Source organism: Eucyclogobius newberryi, unplaced genomic scaffold, assembly GCF_026437365.1.
Source record: "Eucyclogobius newberryi isolate DKJ021-1_F unplaced genomic scaffold, fEucNew1.0.hap1 SCAF_10, whole genome shotgun sequence".
Lineage (NCBI taxonomy): Eukaryota > Metazoa > Chordata > Actinopteri > Gobiiformes > Gobiidae > Eucyclogobius > Eucyclogobius newberryi.
This window is the reverse complement of record NW_027315724.1, coordinates 23,403,241-23,419,443: the sequence shown is the minus strand read 5'-3', so window position 1 is coordinate 23,419,443 and position 16,203 is coordinate 23,403,241. Positions and strand designations below refer to the sequence as shown.

The following is a 16,203-nucleotide window of genomic DNA, read 5'->3' as shown; positions in this document are numbered from 1 at the left end:
CGGCTTTTCCCACAGTGCTTTGCGGCAGTGGTTGTGCTGTGTGCGCTGTCCGTGGTGCTGAATCTGCGCGCACCCCGCGTACCTCGAGCATCTCTTTGAACGCACCTTGCCGACACGCTGTTTGCTGTTCTCTGGGGAATCATCTCAATACAGTCATTGTTTCAGAGCAGCGCGTGGGAGCCGGTATCATCCAGACGCTTTAAATCAAAATTTATCTTGTTTTTGCTTTTTATTTTTGTGCCCAGCTGTCCTTTATGCACAGCGCGCAGTTCAGGTCCTCTAAACACGTGTATGTGTCCGAGCAGCATGGCCCTGTCCAACCCCCGTCACTGAGAGACATGGAGGCCAAACAGCACCAGATCAAAAGCCTGAAGAGCTACCCGGAGACCGGCGGTCGGAGCCTGGCAGCAGCTGCCGTGGGAGGGGACGGCGGCGGGTACCGGGGCGGTTCGGCGGAAATGGATATGGAGGCAAATATTCAGAAAGCTATCGAGTTTAAACTGGAGGGTCATCGCTGTTATAAAGAAAAGAAATTTCGGGAAGCGATAGGAAAATACCACCGCGCACTGCTCCAGCTCAAAGGCGTGCATGTGGTCGACAACACCACGGGCTCCGAGGTAAATCTGCTGAACCAAGCCGCGGCCAAGATGACTGAGGAGCAGCGCAACATCGTGGAGTGCACGGAGATCGAGTGTTACGACAGCCTCACAGGTCAGACCTATGAAATGTGTTATGTTGGTTGCTGCTCTCCTCTCCATCTGGAAAATATATAAGACTATCCAAATCCATCTTCAGTGTCCATGTATGCTGGTGCATGAGAGTGTTTTTGTGAGAGTGAATGCGGGACAATGGATGAAAATTGGCCCATGGCTACAATCCGGCGTGTTTACATCATGTGTGTTCATTAACATGCACTGTCCCGACCATAAACAACAATTACATATAGAACCCACCTATTTGAACTAAGAATTAATGCTAAAGGGGCAACCAGACACACAAATTAAATCAAGAGTTTGCAAAGTTATTGATTTGTAATTCACGTTTTGGATAATAGGCCAGACCATGGAACAATTTGAAAACAGGAAGTGACAAAGCAGGTGCAGCTATAGGAGTCTGCAAGACTGACAATCGGTGCAATCATCTGATTACAAGAAGGCCCATTCAGTAGCTTTGATTCAAAACCTATATTATATGAGCAATACAGACACGAACAAGTCTACAGTCATTAATACAGATACAAACATTTACTCAATACTTCCACAGTGAGATTCTCTTACTGCTCATCTCACGGTACAAATTGTTCAACCCAACACAGACCGGTCAGGGAAGGTCAAGCCAAATTGTCATTGATCAGTATTTAAGACAAGACTTCATATTGTATTGTCAATATTCAAGTCAATGGATTGACCCAAAGATTGCTAATTCCAGTGCACTTTGCTCCCATCACAGTCAACCAAAAGGAATCGCTACCCGTTGGGTAAAAACAGTATTCTGAGATGGACTCTATGACCGCCAGTTCACCATAGGATGCAGTGAAGGTCGCCCCATTCCGTTGTGCCTGTCCGTAGCCATTGGGGACATTGGGGAGGCCAGTGTGGTGTGAAATAAATAGTGGGGGAGGGGCACATAAAGGGCAGAAAGAGAGCAATTGCAGTCGGAAAATATAAAAGTGAATGTGGTGTCAGCAGGAAGCAAGAGCAGCTGAGATCATTTATGGAAACACGAGCGTAGTGAGATATTGTAAAACGAGTGGAAGATGAAAAGGGGGAGGAGGAACTGGTGCCACACGACAGGGGGCCACAATCGCCATGGCAACGTCAGTGGGCCTTCCCAGCGCTGCTTCGAACAGGAAAGCGTGGATTACACTTTTTCCGGCCCAAAGGTTTTGCTGGACAGATGCTGTGCAAAATGGTGAGCGAGATAATGACAGTCGAAGCCAGGAAACAAACTCACAACAACGACATATGTTAAAGTTATTAAACCATTGGCAAGCACGGGACATAATTATGGGCTGCTAACACAGGATGTTCTGCATAATGTACACAGAATCTTTTCAAAATGTGATGAAGGAGCCATTCTCCTCCAACTTCCTCTCTTCACATCTCATATTACAATCAATATTACAATCATGCTAGGATCCAGTTGTGATTCAGCATTATTCAATTGCCATTTTGGCCGTATTTATGAAACAAACTGATGTGACTTCAATATTCATGCAGCAAAAATATAAATCCAATCAATATTCAGTAGAAGCACGATCCTATACTTTTCAATGTATTTCACAAGTAAACATTACCTGATTGTGTCAAGCAGAGCAATGGATGATGGATTTCTTGCTTGTTGGCCTTATTAGGAGCACACCACGAGCACGTTCTCATTTAGGGCTAATCTAACTGGGTTGCATTGTTCACAAATATTGGCCCAGTACCACAGGAGACACTGATCTCTCCTCTGCAGCAACTTCTTTAGTAAATAGTTATTGTCGGCAGAACCAGACTTTCATGCAAAAAACTATTAAATTAGTCTCTATGGGTCTGCAAGAAACAGGTCAAGATTTCAGTCCAATCTTGAGTAAAACCCCAGTTCAGGTCACTGACATATAATCAATATTCAACTAATTATAGTGTCCATGCTGTTCAATAGACATAGTCACAGTGGAAGGCATCCAATGTGCTTTAGTTCAATGTCTGTCTTGACAAAATAAACTGGCCATGTGGTTTTGCGTTTGCAGTACCTTCCCAAATCAAACACGGATACATATATGTACACACTACTATTGCGTGTACATATATGTTTAGCACCACAGACCGCACAAGTCTGTAAGTCCACCTTTTAACCTTTAAATCAGCTTCCAATGGCTTCTACCAAAACATGACACTCGTTTACTGGGGGAACACTCACTGATTGATAACATATAAATGTTTTCAAATGTCTGCGAGGGCATATGTGAGCTCGGCCTTGACGTGGTGCGACAGGGGGAGGGTTGTAGGAAGTGGTGTGCCAGAGCTGCAGATGGCACCGCATTTAGCACGCTCTGTACTTCACCACTCACTAAAGTCTTTGTTATAAAAGCTATTGACGAGCGGCAGAGAAATGCTTTGGCTTTGCAGAAGTGATTAGATGCAACCGGAGCTGTTATCTGTGCTATGGCTTATTACAGGGAGGTAAAATGTCAGCAGACCAAACTTGATTTATATAGCAGTTCTGACAGGCCCAGATGACTCCTGTCAGGCGAGTAAATAATCTTCATTATCCGTCATGAGCAAAGGCACACACAGAGCAGGCAGCCAGTGAAGTAGGAAAGGTGGCCAAGACCTCACAGATTTATAATGAAAGAAAAATGCTGTAAAATTCCTATTCAAGGGTATTGATATGGGTCAAGTATTATAACGCACATGCTAAAACAACCCCACAGATCCAGTAATCTTTTACAAGAGAGAAAAAAAATGCCTTGAATTAAAGTTGCTATCAGGACTGGATTAAATTCCAGTTGTGTATGCTTTAATGTGGTATGTCGTCTGAAATAACAAACATCTAAAGCTGCAACATCCAGAATGGACTCGAAGATATATCCTTTTTGACAGGGCCCTGTCAGTGGCTCTCTTCTCCAGCAGGCCTGACAGCTTTGACGGGGGCTTGACATTGAAATGCTGTCCTTGCTTGTTGGCACTGAATTTAATAGCAGGGTCTGTATGCCTTTGGACACTGAAGGACCTTCACTTGACTAACATCCATAAAGGCAAGGACACATTTTTCTGTTATTACACAGGGATTTATTTCTTATCCACATATACTTTTGTGGAGTTTTACTGAATTGTTCAATGACGTGTCAGTGAACCCTCTTAAGTCTAAAGGCGACTTTTACGACCTCAAGTCATTACTGACTTTCATGCACACAGTGCCAAAGCCTTTGGATGCATTTGCTCTTGCGGGATCTTTTTTATTTTTTTATGTCAAGCAGATAAAATTAAGTTTGGAAGAAATAATAATTTTTTTGTATCTTCCATGTAGTGTTTCCATATAATAATAAACGGAAGCAGAGATCTGCAGCACTAAATGCAAGGCATCTGCACATTGTCTTAAATTATACCAATCAGATTATAGAGGGCTGGCTTTGGCCACTAAATTACATCTTTGCCAGACTCAACTATAGATTTATGACCCAATAAATGTCCCATCTGTGCTTTATTAAACTGTATTTGTCTCCTACTGGAATCCAAGAGTAAAGGCTAATGGCATTATTCTCTTCTCTCTTCTTGGATAGAGGCGAGTAACATTATGTGCTAATTCTGCTTAATCATAACAACAACAACAACAACAGCAATAATAATATATAATAGTTTATTAGTGCAATTATTTTATCATCCTTCATTTAAGTTTTTTTCCAAGGGTGACCAGGGCCAAGTGAACTGATAGTCATAGTAATAAGGAAGCATACAGCACTTTTCCAGACTCGCCACACACTTTTATGCATTTTTTTATTGACTTTCATGATGGTGAGCTACTTCAGTTTCCACAGTTGTCTGAGGGTAGACTGACTTCCAATCTGCGCCATCTGCCCCTGACTACCACAAATTACTCGCACGGTTGGTGAAATCTTGCCCTGACAGCAAAAAGGGCACTAAGGTTGGCAGACGAGCGCTCTAATCCGTGAGCCCAAAATTAAGATGGTACAAGATAGATGATTTATCTGAGTCCACAAGAAGGATATCTAACTGTATGAATATTTAACGAGCTGAACATTTATCTTGAGTCAAACTATTTTGGGCAGTGGAATATAACAGGAAGGTGCAAATTGATCGAGGGGTGGGAATAAGACATGGCCTGAAATTTAACAAAGGTTTGATGCCGATATGGTTCATGTTTAAATCAACAACAGAAATGTAATAATTATTTTAAGTCACTTTTCTAACCCCCATAGTACAAATATGTGGGTTGAAATATACGTTGTTGTGTTAAATTCTACACTCGCATGTTTTTCTTGTGCAATAAGCTAAACATTCTATATTAAGATAAGATACGATTTCCCACAATGGGGAAATTCCAGTGTTGCAACTCAGAGTAGGTACAGAAGTATAATATTAAAAAAACAAATAACTTATATAAAACACTCTTGTAGAAAAAGTCTTATAAAAAACCTCTTATACTCTCTTATACTCTGGTGAATATTGAACATTGACATTTGGATGGTGTATTTGAACAAACGCTTTAAGGGAGTGTCTTTTTTTTTTTTACATTTCTTCAAAAGCGTCGTCTGCAACATTTGTTTCAAGTGCAATGAATTTAATGAGTGGAAATGCTCTGATTGTGTTTGAGTGAGACTGAATCACTCATGTGTGTCATATCTGTGTTATATATGAGCACCAACTAGCATCTGGCCTATTGTGAGAGTGACAGCCGAGTCTCAGAACTGTGAGGCAAAACAGAACAACGAGGTATAAAGCATAGCAGATGTGACCGCAGAGATGCAATATGTATCTTTTCTGGTTAAGGGTTCACCACCTGCTAGTCTCTGTGGACCTGGGATGTTTCACAGTAATTGTATAAGCAGTAGATTACGTCATGGTGGCTACGTCACCACAGAACAACAAGAAAACTTAAAGAACTCAGGCTTAAGTTATAGAATCAATGTGCATGTCTGTTTGTCTCTGAGCCGGGACACTTTGACTGAGATCACGCTTCTGTTTTATCGGTCCTCTAGTCTGACCAGGCTCCTTTGATGATCCTATCATTATTACACCCTTAATGCATCTTACCACATTCCACATTTCCCCCTTCTGATATCCATCTGCCTAATGGACCAGAAGGGCGCGGCCAGACAGTCCCCACCTTACATGTTTTATTAATGAACTCTTATGCTGCCATGGCTCTAACAGATTTTATATGGACTAACTTTAAATAAAGTACAACTTCTGCAATAAAAACAATAGACAGATACCGTAGGAATGTACTCTTGACAGCAGATATACATACATATATATGTATATGTGTGTGTGGAGGAATGGCTTGAGCAGATCCCAAGAAAAACATCCGACATCTCGGTTTAGAAAAGTGCAGTGGTAGGATCAGCAAAGATACTGCGCAGAACCCTCAAGCTCCCAGGAGGACCCGAGCTTGAAGGGGGATAAATAGAGACTGCCCGCGGAGGGTGAGAAAGAGTATATATATATATAATATATATATATACTCTTTCTCACCCTCTGCGAGGCAGAAGTGATACAAAGTTGACCCAATCAGCAGGTTGCAAATGGGAGCTCGGCAGCGCCCATTCATGCAAATACACGCGATCCAAGCATAGCACAGCACGACTGCATAGGTCAGCGCTTTCACACCACACACGCCCCGCACCAGAATGCGGGAGGAGCTGGAGCGACCATTTACTGCGCTCAAGACTGCGGCTGCCACGTTCACACTAGGACAATTGCACCTTTCACAGAGCAAAAGCTCCTTTACGTCGCCCTAACAGTGGGAGACCACAGTCACACTCACAATGAACCTACACCACCCACCAGACTTTCATTTAAAGCACGATGTGTGACGTGTTTTGCTCAATAGCACAACAGTATGCATTGCTTTTAGGGAAAATCTAACTATCTTTGTTATCTTTAAATGTAAAAAACATGAGATAATTTTATTATATTTGCAGGGTATAAGAAATAGAAAAGTGATTCCATTAAAAACCTTTCATCACCAACTTGATGACAAATTACTTTGGCAAGATGAAATTGGTGTAGTCTGCAACAAAATTAGAAAATCTCTTAGCATACTAAGAAGAACTATTATTACTTTTACACAAGGCTTTTGTTTGCTATCATACTCCCAGTGCCCCACGTTTCTTAAAATTACAGCTATTGAATATTTATTCATATTCATCAAATATGTACCTTTGTTCTCATGATAAAACATGGTAAATCTCCTCATACCTTTTTCCAGAAATGGCAAGAACTAGACAAACAAAAACTCTTCATCTCCCGAGTGCAGTTTTCATTTGACATCATGGAGCAACATTTTGTAATGAATATAGGACTTTATGGATACTTCAATACAAACTGTAAAACAGTAAAAAAGCATAATAGTAATCGTAAATAAAATAAATATAAACAAATACAATCAGAAACTGTAATAAATCCAAAATGGGTTGCGCACATGTATCAAGGCTACTGACCCTTCTCTAATGGCTAAACCCATCAGATCATTATGAGCTGTAACACAATCTTCTGAAAGCATGTGATTACTGCTGGAGCGAGGGGGGAGCAGAAGTGCCATGGGGGGCACACAAAGTAGACACAAAGATAAACATTCTCTACAAGTTGAAAGGTTGATCTGTGCGCAACATTTCCACATTGTTATGTGACATAGCAGCTATGTGCACATTGAATGCACTTAAGAGTTAAAGTTTATCTTTATTACTCAATTATACTTTTTTAGCAATTAGAGCAATAATCATAATTGTTATTTAAATCAATTAAAATCGAGGATGTATGATTGTTCAACAGAAAAAAGTGTCTATTGTGGCATGGAGCAGCACATAAAGGGTCATCTAAGGACACACTCCAGAGCAACCTGCCGACTCCACTCAGGGCTGAGTCATAGTGAGTCTTAATGAAAACATGATAGTGCTGCTGCTGTTCGTCCTCGAAGCGTACGAGTCATTACAATGAAGGTATGTGATAAGCCAAACTAATACCAGTGTAAAATCCAACTGATCATATGTTGACTTTTTGATTCCGTACGAATGTGTTCCACACATTCGCCAGGCACGAACATTAAATCTACTCTTATAATAATAGAATAGAATAGTGATAATTGGTATTTTTAGCACTTCACACACTTTTGTTAGTGATACAACTGTGTTTATTAAACCTCTCATGATTTATCTTACAATAAATAAGAACGTATACTCAAAAAGTTGTTATTTTATTAACTATACAATCAGCTGGCAAAAAATGTTACACACAAGAAAGCCATTTGCACAATCAAACTCTGAACATTCTCGCAATGAGGCAAGAGCAGTGAAATAATATACATTATTTTAGAAAGGATATTTATTTATTTATTTTTGTATTTATGATTCTCTTTAGCTCCAATTCATGTCTTTGAAAAACAGGGCTCTATTGTTATTGCAGTCCATTCTAACAGGGTATTAAAGTTTCCAGTCCCCAAGGTCACACGCATTTCTCTCACCTCCATCACCCCCATCACCCACATCACCCCCATCACCCACATCACCTCCATCACCCACATCACCTCCATCACTGACTTCATGCCTAATAGTCTCTGACTCATGCTGCTCACTGAGGTGTCAAGGACAGAGGAGCGAGGCAGAGGGCAGTTGCATAAGATGTCAGCCGGACACAAAGCAAAAAAGATTATATCACACGTTGTTTAAGCGGACGTGTGTGGCTTAATATGCGGTTATTAGCAAAAGCAAATATGCACTAGAATTACACACTTTTTATAGTCTTTAATTTGACAACCGACAACTTCATCCAAATGTACTCATACACACAAGTTATACACACTCACATACACACACATACACACTCATACACACTCATACACACTCACACATACACACACATACACACACATACACACTCATACACACACATACACACTCATACACACTCATACACACTCATACACACTCACACATACACATACATACACACACATACACACTCATACACACACACTCATACACACTCATACACACTCATACACACTCACACATACACACACATACACACTCATACACACACATACACACACACACACATACACACTCATACACACTCATACACACTCATACACACTCATACACACTCACACATACACACACAAGGATATTGAACTATTGGCTATTGGCATGAGGCCATACTATCTGCCCCGGGAGTTCTCACATGTGATTTTAATCGCAATCTATGTGACCCCGTCTGCCAATGCTGAAGATGCTTGTGAAGCACTGCTCTCCTGCACTTGTAGGCTGCAAACACAGCATCCACAGGCTCTCTTCCTCATCTCTGGTGACTTTAACCACGCTTCTCCCTCTTCTGTCCTACCAACATACACCCAGTATGTTACCTGCCCCACCAGAGAGAATAGAACATTGGACTTGTTTTTTGCCAACACCAAGGAGGCTTATTCCTCTTCCCCCCTCCCTCCCCTGGGCAGCTCGGACCACAACCTTGTACATCTGAGGCCTGTGTATGAACCCATCGTGCGCAGGCAGCCTGTGGTGTCCCGTGAGGTGAGGATGTGGTCTGCTGAGAGCGAGGAGGCTCTGAGGGACTGCTTCAGCACCACTGGACTGAGCTTTATGACCCACATGGGGAGGACATCAACACCATCACAGAGTGCATCACGGACTACATCAACTTCTGTTTTGAGAACATTGTTCCCTCCCGGACGGTGCGGTGTTTTCCAAACAACAAGCCATGGATTAACCGTGAACTGAAGGCTCTGCTGAAGGAGAAGAAGAGAGCCTTCAGGTCAGGGAACAAGGAGGAGCTGAGGACTGTGCAGAAGGAGCTGAGGAGGAAGATCAGGCAGGCTGAGGCCGGCTACAAGAGGAGGATGGAGGAGCAGCTGCAGCAAAAGAACATTCAGGGAGTGTGGAGGAGCCTGAAAACCATCTCGGGCTTCAAAATCCCCCCTGCCCAGACAGAGGGGGATCTACAGTGGGTGAATGATTTAAATGCTCACTTCTTGAGGTTTGATCGGTCACCCGCCCCTCCCCCTGCACAGCTGCATGCATGGACAATGTCCTGCATCTGTTCCTCTTCGCTTATCTGCCCCGGACCATCAGCTCCCCACTTCGCCTGGACTCACCCATCCCCCCAGCACACGGTCCCCCTGCCAACCACTGACTGTCACAGCAGCACAGGTGAGGAGTGAGCTGAAGAGGATTAAAGTGAGGAAGGCAGCAGGACCTGATGGCATCAGCCCCAGGCTCCTTAAGTCCTGCGCAGATGAACTGTGTGGAGTTATGGAGCATGTCTTCAACATGAGCCTGAAGCTGAGGGTGGTACCACAGGTCTGGAAGACCTCCTGTCTGGTACCTGTGCCTAAGACACCGCGCCCCAAAGACCTCAACAGCTTCAGGCCAGTGGCTCTCACGTCCCACCTGATGAAGACACTGGAGCGGCTAGTCCTGGACCACCTCCGCTCCACCGTGAGCTCAGCCATGGACCCGCTGCAGTTTGCATATCGGTCTGGCATCGGAGTGGAGGACGCCGTCATCTCCCTGCTGCACCGCTCCCTCTCTCACCTGGAAAAGCCTGGCAGCTCTGTGAGGATCCTGTTCTTCGATCTCTCCAGTGCCTTCAACACCATCCAGCCGCTGCTCCTGAGGGACAAGCTGGAGACGGCTGGTGTGGAGTATGACCTGGCAGAGTGGATCCTGGACTACCTCACAGACCGACCCCAGTTTGTGAGAGCCCGGAACTGTGTGTCTGACACTCGGACCTGCAGTGTGGGGGCGCCCCAGGGCACTGTCCTCGCGCCCTTTCTCTTCACCCTTTACACTGCAGACTTCAGACATGACACGGACAGCTGTGTCCTGCAGAAGTTCTCTGACGACTCTGCCATCATCGGCTCATCACGGACGACGATGACGCGGAATACAGAGGACTGGCGCAGGACTTTGTGGACTGGTGTCAGCGGAACCACCTCCTCATCAACGCGGGGAAGACCAAGGAGATGGTGGTGGATTTCCGCAGACGCCACCCCACTGCCCCCTCACCAGTGAACATCCAGGGACGGGACATTGAGAGAGTGGACTCATACAAGTACCTGGGTGTTCATCTGAACCACAAACTGGACTGGACTCATAACACAGACGCACTGTACAGGAAGAGCCAGAGTCGGCTCTACCTCCTGAGGAGACTCAGGTCTTTTGGAGTGACAGGGCCACTCCTGAAGACCTTCTATGACTCTGTGGTGGCATCAGCCCTCCTGTACGGTGTGGCCTGCTGGAGCAGCAGCATCACAGAGAGGGAGAGGAAGAGGCTGGACAGAGTCATCAAGAAGTCCAGCTCCGTCCTGGGCTGTGCTCTGGACTCGGTGCAGGAGGTGGGGGACAGGAGGGTCCTGGCTAGATTCACATCTATGCTGGACCATGAGTGTCGCCCCCTGCAGGACACTCTCTCCGCTCTGGAGAGCAGCTTCAGTGAGAGACTGATCCACCCTCGATGTGCGAAGGAAAGGTTCCGTAGGTCTTTCCTTCCTGCTGCTGTCAGACTTTATAACAAAAACTGTTAGTACTGAACACTCGCAATACTGACCTAACCTAATACTGATGTGCAACTCTGTCATATGTGCAATTGCTGTTGGAATTCATGTGCAATTCATGTGAAATTCATGTGCAATCTATGTGCTGTCGTGACACATATTCATGTGCAATTACTGTCGTGATCACATGCAATGGTATTTATGTATTTATTTATTTATTTGTCTATGGGAGTTTTTATTTATTTATAGGAGATCTTCTACTGAAAGTGTTTTTCAGACTTCCTATAAGTGATCTGTTCTTCTGTATCTATCTCTGTATCTACCTGCGTTGCACCAATGAAATTTCCCCATGTGGGACAATAAAGAAATATCTTATCTTACATACACACTCATACACACTCACACATACACACTCATACACACTCATACACACTCATACACACTCACACATACACACTCATACACACTCATACACACTCATACACACTCATACACACTCACACATACACACACATACACACTCATACACACTCATACACACTCATACACACTCATACACACTCATACACACTCACACATACACACACATACACACTCATACACACTCATACACACTCATACACACTCATACACACTCATACACACTCATACACACTCATACACACTCACACATACACACACATACACACTCATACACACTCATACACACTCATACACACTCATACACACTCACACATACACACACATACACACACATACACTCATACACACATACACAATACGCAATCTGAATGCAATCCTTTGGTGTCTGACTCAATGTTTTGAGAGTCTGGTCTTTTTGCCATGGTGGCTACGAGCTGTAAGAACTGTGTTATTTCTTTTAGTCTGCTTACATGTCAAGCGGTCAAAGTCCAAACGTCAGCAGATCACTGCATGTCAATACGATGCAATGTCGTTTTCCCCTGACTGAACAGTCGGGTTGATCTTGGTGTCTTGCAGCATGCCTGTTGCAGTCGGAGCTGGTGAACTATGAGAGAGTAAAGGAGTACTGTCTGAAGGTGCTGAGTCACCAGAGGGACCATTTCAAAGCCATGTATCGAGCTGGCATCGCCTTCTACCACCTGGGAGACTACGAATGTGCCCTGCGCTACCTGCGTGAGGCCAAGAACCGGGAACCAACAGGTGACAGTAGTGAAAAACTCGAAGTCCTCTCATCTGCATCAGACATAATGTCAAGCTCTGCTCCTGTCTCTAAACCATGTCAAATAAATGATCACACCAGTCCACTTTCTTCCATTCATACAAAACACATTTCACCTCTCACTTGCACATTATGCACATCTAACTCTAGATGTGCATAAGATGTGCATGATAGACATGACTCTTTTTAAAACTCTGTTATCTCATCAGACACCAACGTGCTCCGGTACATCCAGCTGACAGAGATGAAGATCAGCAAATACGGACAGCGGGAGAGTGGCAAAGAGACCCCGGCTAACCCTTGACTCTTGACCCTCCCTCCTCTCCTTGCACATACCTTCCAGTCGCTGTCACAAGCCTACGCAGCTACTGGACACACAGGAGACCAATCGAATTCCTCAATTTTCCCTTTTCTCTCCCTCAGGCGAAGTGGTTCTGTCTTCTTCCCTTTTGAGACAAGATTTCTGTATAATTCTCATAGTAAGTAGTTGGTTAAGGAGCTTTGGTATATGATAGTGATTTCAATGACATGCCTTAGCATGGATAATGGGAATTAACATTTAGGATTGGATTCAAAAATCCTATTACAAGATCGATGGATTTTCAAACCACTAAACCATCAATATAGCTGATTGTTCCTGGATCACAAGACAAACTGGAAAACTAGCACAGGAAACCTTTGCATATTTCAATAAGTAGAAATGCCTGCATTTCTTTGATACTATTGTGTCTCTGTTTCATTAGATGACTTGTGTCTCTGTTAATGGACAGTCTTTGTTTTTGTTTTTAATTCAAGGGCTAAATCTATTGATTATTTCTCGTGTGTTAATTTGCATTTGATGTACAGGTCTTGTTTTGACAAAACTCTGATGTAAGTGATCTAAGGTGGAACTGGCTTCTAATAATTGTCCCAAATCCACTCTTGTGATCATGAATTATCATTGCAACTGTAGTAGAAATGTGTATGATGGGAGGCTCAAAGGAACATTTAGGAATGCATAATATAGTATTTTGACTTTGAAAATATTTAAAGAATCTTTTGCTTTTAAATTAATGTAGCATCCCCATGTCATTCTAAAGTCACTCTGAGCTACTCTAGATGGAGATATATATATATTTTTACATTCTGATAAGAAGACGAGAGACTCCTTGGCGTGAGAAATTTAACAAATTTGAATTCATAGTCCTAATACTACATAGTGTGGTAGTTCAGAGTCTGACATAGCCCAACTTTAATCAGTTTACCACTTGAGATTTCTTACCCTGTTGTTTCTATTTTGACAATTTGATTTGACAATGATAAATATCCACCACATCTGCTTTCGGCTTTTGATGCCAAGAATTATAAATTATGACATTTCTTCTCTTATACAATTTGACTCATCAATAGCATCTGTAGGAGACCTTTACAGGCATAGATTTGCCCAACTTGAATACAAGGTTGAAATGTCAAGTAGAGCATGAGCTGAGTGACCATATTGCACTGAAGCCCCGTTCCCTGCGAGCCCATCTTCTGCATGTACAAGCGCGGCTGTGGAAAGTTTCATTGTACGGGGCATTGAACTGTGTATTGCTTTCTGTCATGGCATGCTGCCACTCAACAGTTTTCCCATAAATTGCATTCCTTCTCTTCCTTAGTAACACAACAAGTGGTGAATCTAAAAAAAAAGTAAGTGCTGAAATTAGGTCTCCATGTGCCTTTGCAAGGCTGAAGATAAGAAATAATCTAATCCATTGAAATTAATGAGTTTTAGTGAACTGGTAGGAGATCCAGAGGACAATGGGAGAGATGCTGTCATTTGTCTAGGAGACCGGCATGATCCAAGGAGGTTCTGAGGAGAGAGAAGTAGGCCATAGTCAGCTCTGGTACAGACAATTAAAGTCTCCATGTAAAGCTGCACAACTGAACAAATGCAACAGAACAAATTTGGATGTGTGAACCACAAAGACTGACTGTGAATATTGGGACACACCTATTAGCACAATAATATCAATATTGCTGTTGCCAGTGAATAAGACACAGTCGCAGATATATTGTGTCCCCATCAGGATGAAGCCTCACTGGTTCTGTCCCGGTGGAGACATGTGCAAATCACATTAGGACAGCACTTGTCTCCATGGTTGCTCTCACCAACAGGCCTCTCAGGGATCGGTCTCCTCCCATCATGCCCTTCTCTCCATGGCACCGAGCGGCCATCTTGTTTTTGTCTTGCCGTGCTAAGTCAGTCCAGTGTGCAGTGAAGGTCCAGAGGGAGGACGGATCGGTTCTCCTTGTAAATAGGAAACTGACTCAGAGGCTGTAAAAGTGACAACACTACTGGGTCTAGGCATCTGTGTAGCTCTGAAACAAGCACAACAAAAAGAGATGGCGTCACACTACTGTTGTATATTCTTTTGGCTCTTTATGTTGATGTCTTTTGAGGTAAATGTCTGTCAAATGTCAAAAGTACTTTTTGTGACTATATAATACAAATATACAAAATATAAAAATGGAACGGTTTATGGTTGTATGGTTTATGGTTGTAAAGCTTTACTTTACAGAACTTACTGAATAAAAAAGCAAAGGACACAAAAGAGAATGCAAAGGCTCCACACTGCAGAGCTGTTGTGACTGTGTCTGTATTTGTTGATTTTTTTGTTGTTGGTATCGAACCAGCTCAAAGTTGCCCTTTGACACTGACTGACAGACAGTGATTTATTTCTGTCAAGTGACCAACAGGGGCAAAACATTCTGAAGAAACTTTCTGAAGAACTTTGCAAAAAAGACGTGTGGAGCGATCTGAACTTGAACAATTCAGAGTGTGGATGGATTACTGAACTGAATATTTCTCGCTGAGGCCTTCTTCCACTCACAACATCAGAGGCTTCCCTCACTGGTCTTTATGAACCACAAGCCTGGGAATGCACTGTTGAAATATCAATAATGAATAAAGTTTAAGATAAAAATCTGAGCCGCTTGCTTTTGATGCACATCACTCTGAGACATTCTCTAACAAAGAGGGCGTAGCCTGCTAAAAACAAGTCAATGACCCCATTTTGATATTTATATATTCTTTTAGCATTATATCTTGTAAATACAGTAGCCTTGCAGTAGGCCACTAAGTACTGAAGATGTATATTATTGTAGGCAAATGTGCACTAATTGAACCTTTCCTGAGGAGGGTCCGCCACCTGCTTGTCTCCATAGAAGTGCTATTGCTTTGCCAGATATGTTTTGCACTCTGGCATTAAACCTATCTATCTCACATTTATTCAATAATAGGTGTTTTAATTGCTAAGAATACAATGAAGAACATGCATTCTTGCAGTGAGCGGGACCGCCTCTCCACAGACTTGGCCTGTAACTTGGCCTTATGGTCCATCTTGATGAAGAAGACTATGGGTCACACGAGGTGGGCTCAGAGTTCCAGACACAAATGACAAAATGTACAATCCATAGAAATCAGCGGAATAAAAGCTGAATCGCTGGACAAAGACGCGCGACAGCCCCACGACTGGTCCTTTGGCCTCAGTCCATTTTCAGACACACCATCATTGCTTTTATTTTATTTCTTTGTTATTGTGTCTTTTAATAGAATCACTGCAGAAATGAGCGGTTGCTAGGGAACTGGCTGGCGTCTGAAGGTGTTTGATTGGCGGTTACACAGGCACCACGTGCTAGACATCAATATCGCCATATGTGTCAATAAATATACCCTCACATTTGAATAAAAAAATCAACATCAACATTATTATTACTAGACGTAACTTAATCAACCAACGTAAAAAATA

The 16,203-nt window shown here is 42.9% G+C and overlaps 1 protein-coding gene across 1 annotated transcript; it reads left to right on the top strand.

Moving 5' to 3' along the window:
* Positions 1–211: 211 nt before the first annotated feature.
* Positions 212–15,378, top strand: ttc9b (tetratricopeptide repeat domain 9B). The gene is made up of 3 exons (XM_072463938.1): positions 212–711; positions 12,232–12,414; positions 12,643–15,378. Exons 1-3 carry the CDS (start codon positions 255–257, stop codon positions 12,735–12,737), a joined length of 735 nt encoding a protein of 244 aa, XP_072320039.1. The 5' UTR covers positions 212–254; the 3' UTR covers positions 12,738–15,378.
* Positions 15,379–16,203: the final 825 nt, after the last annotated feature.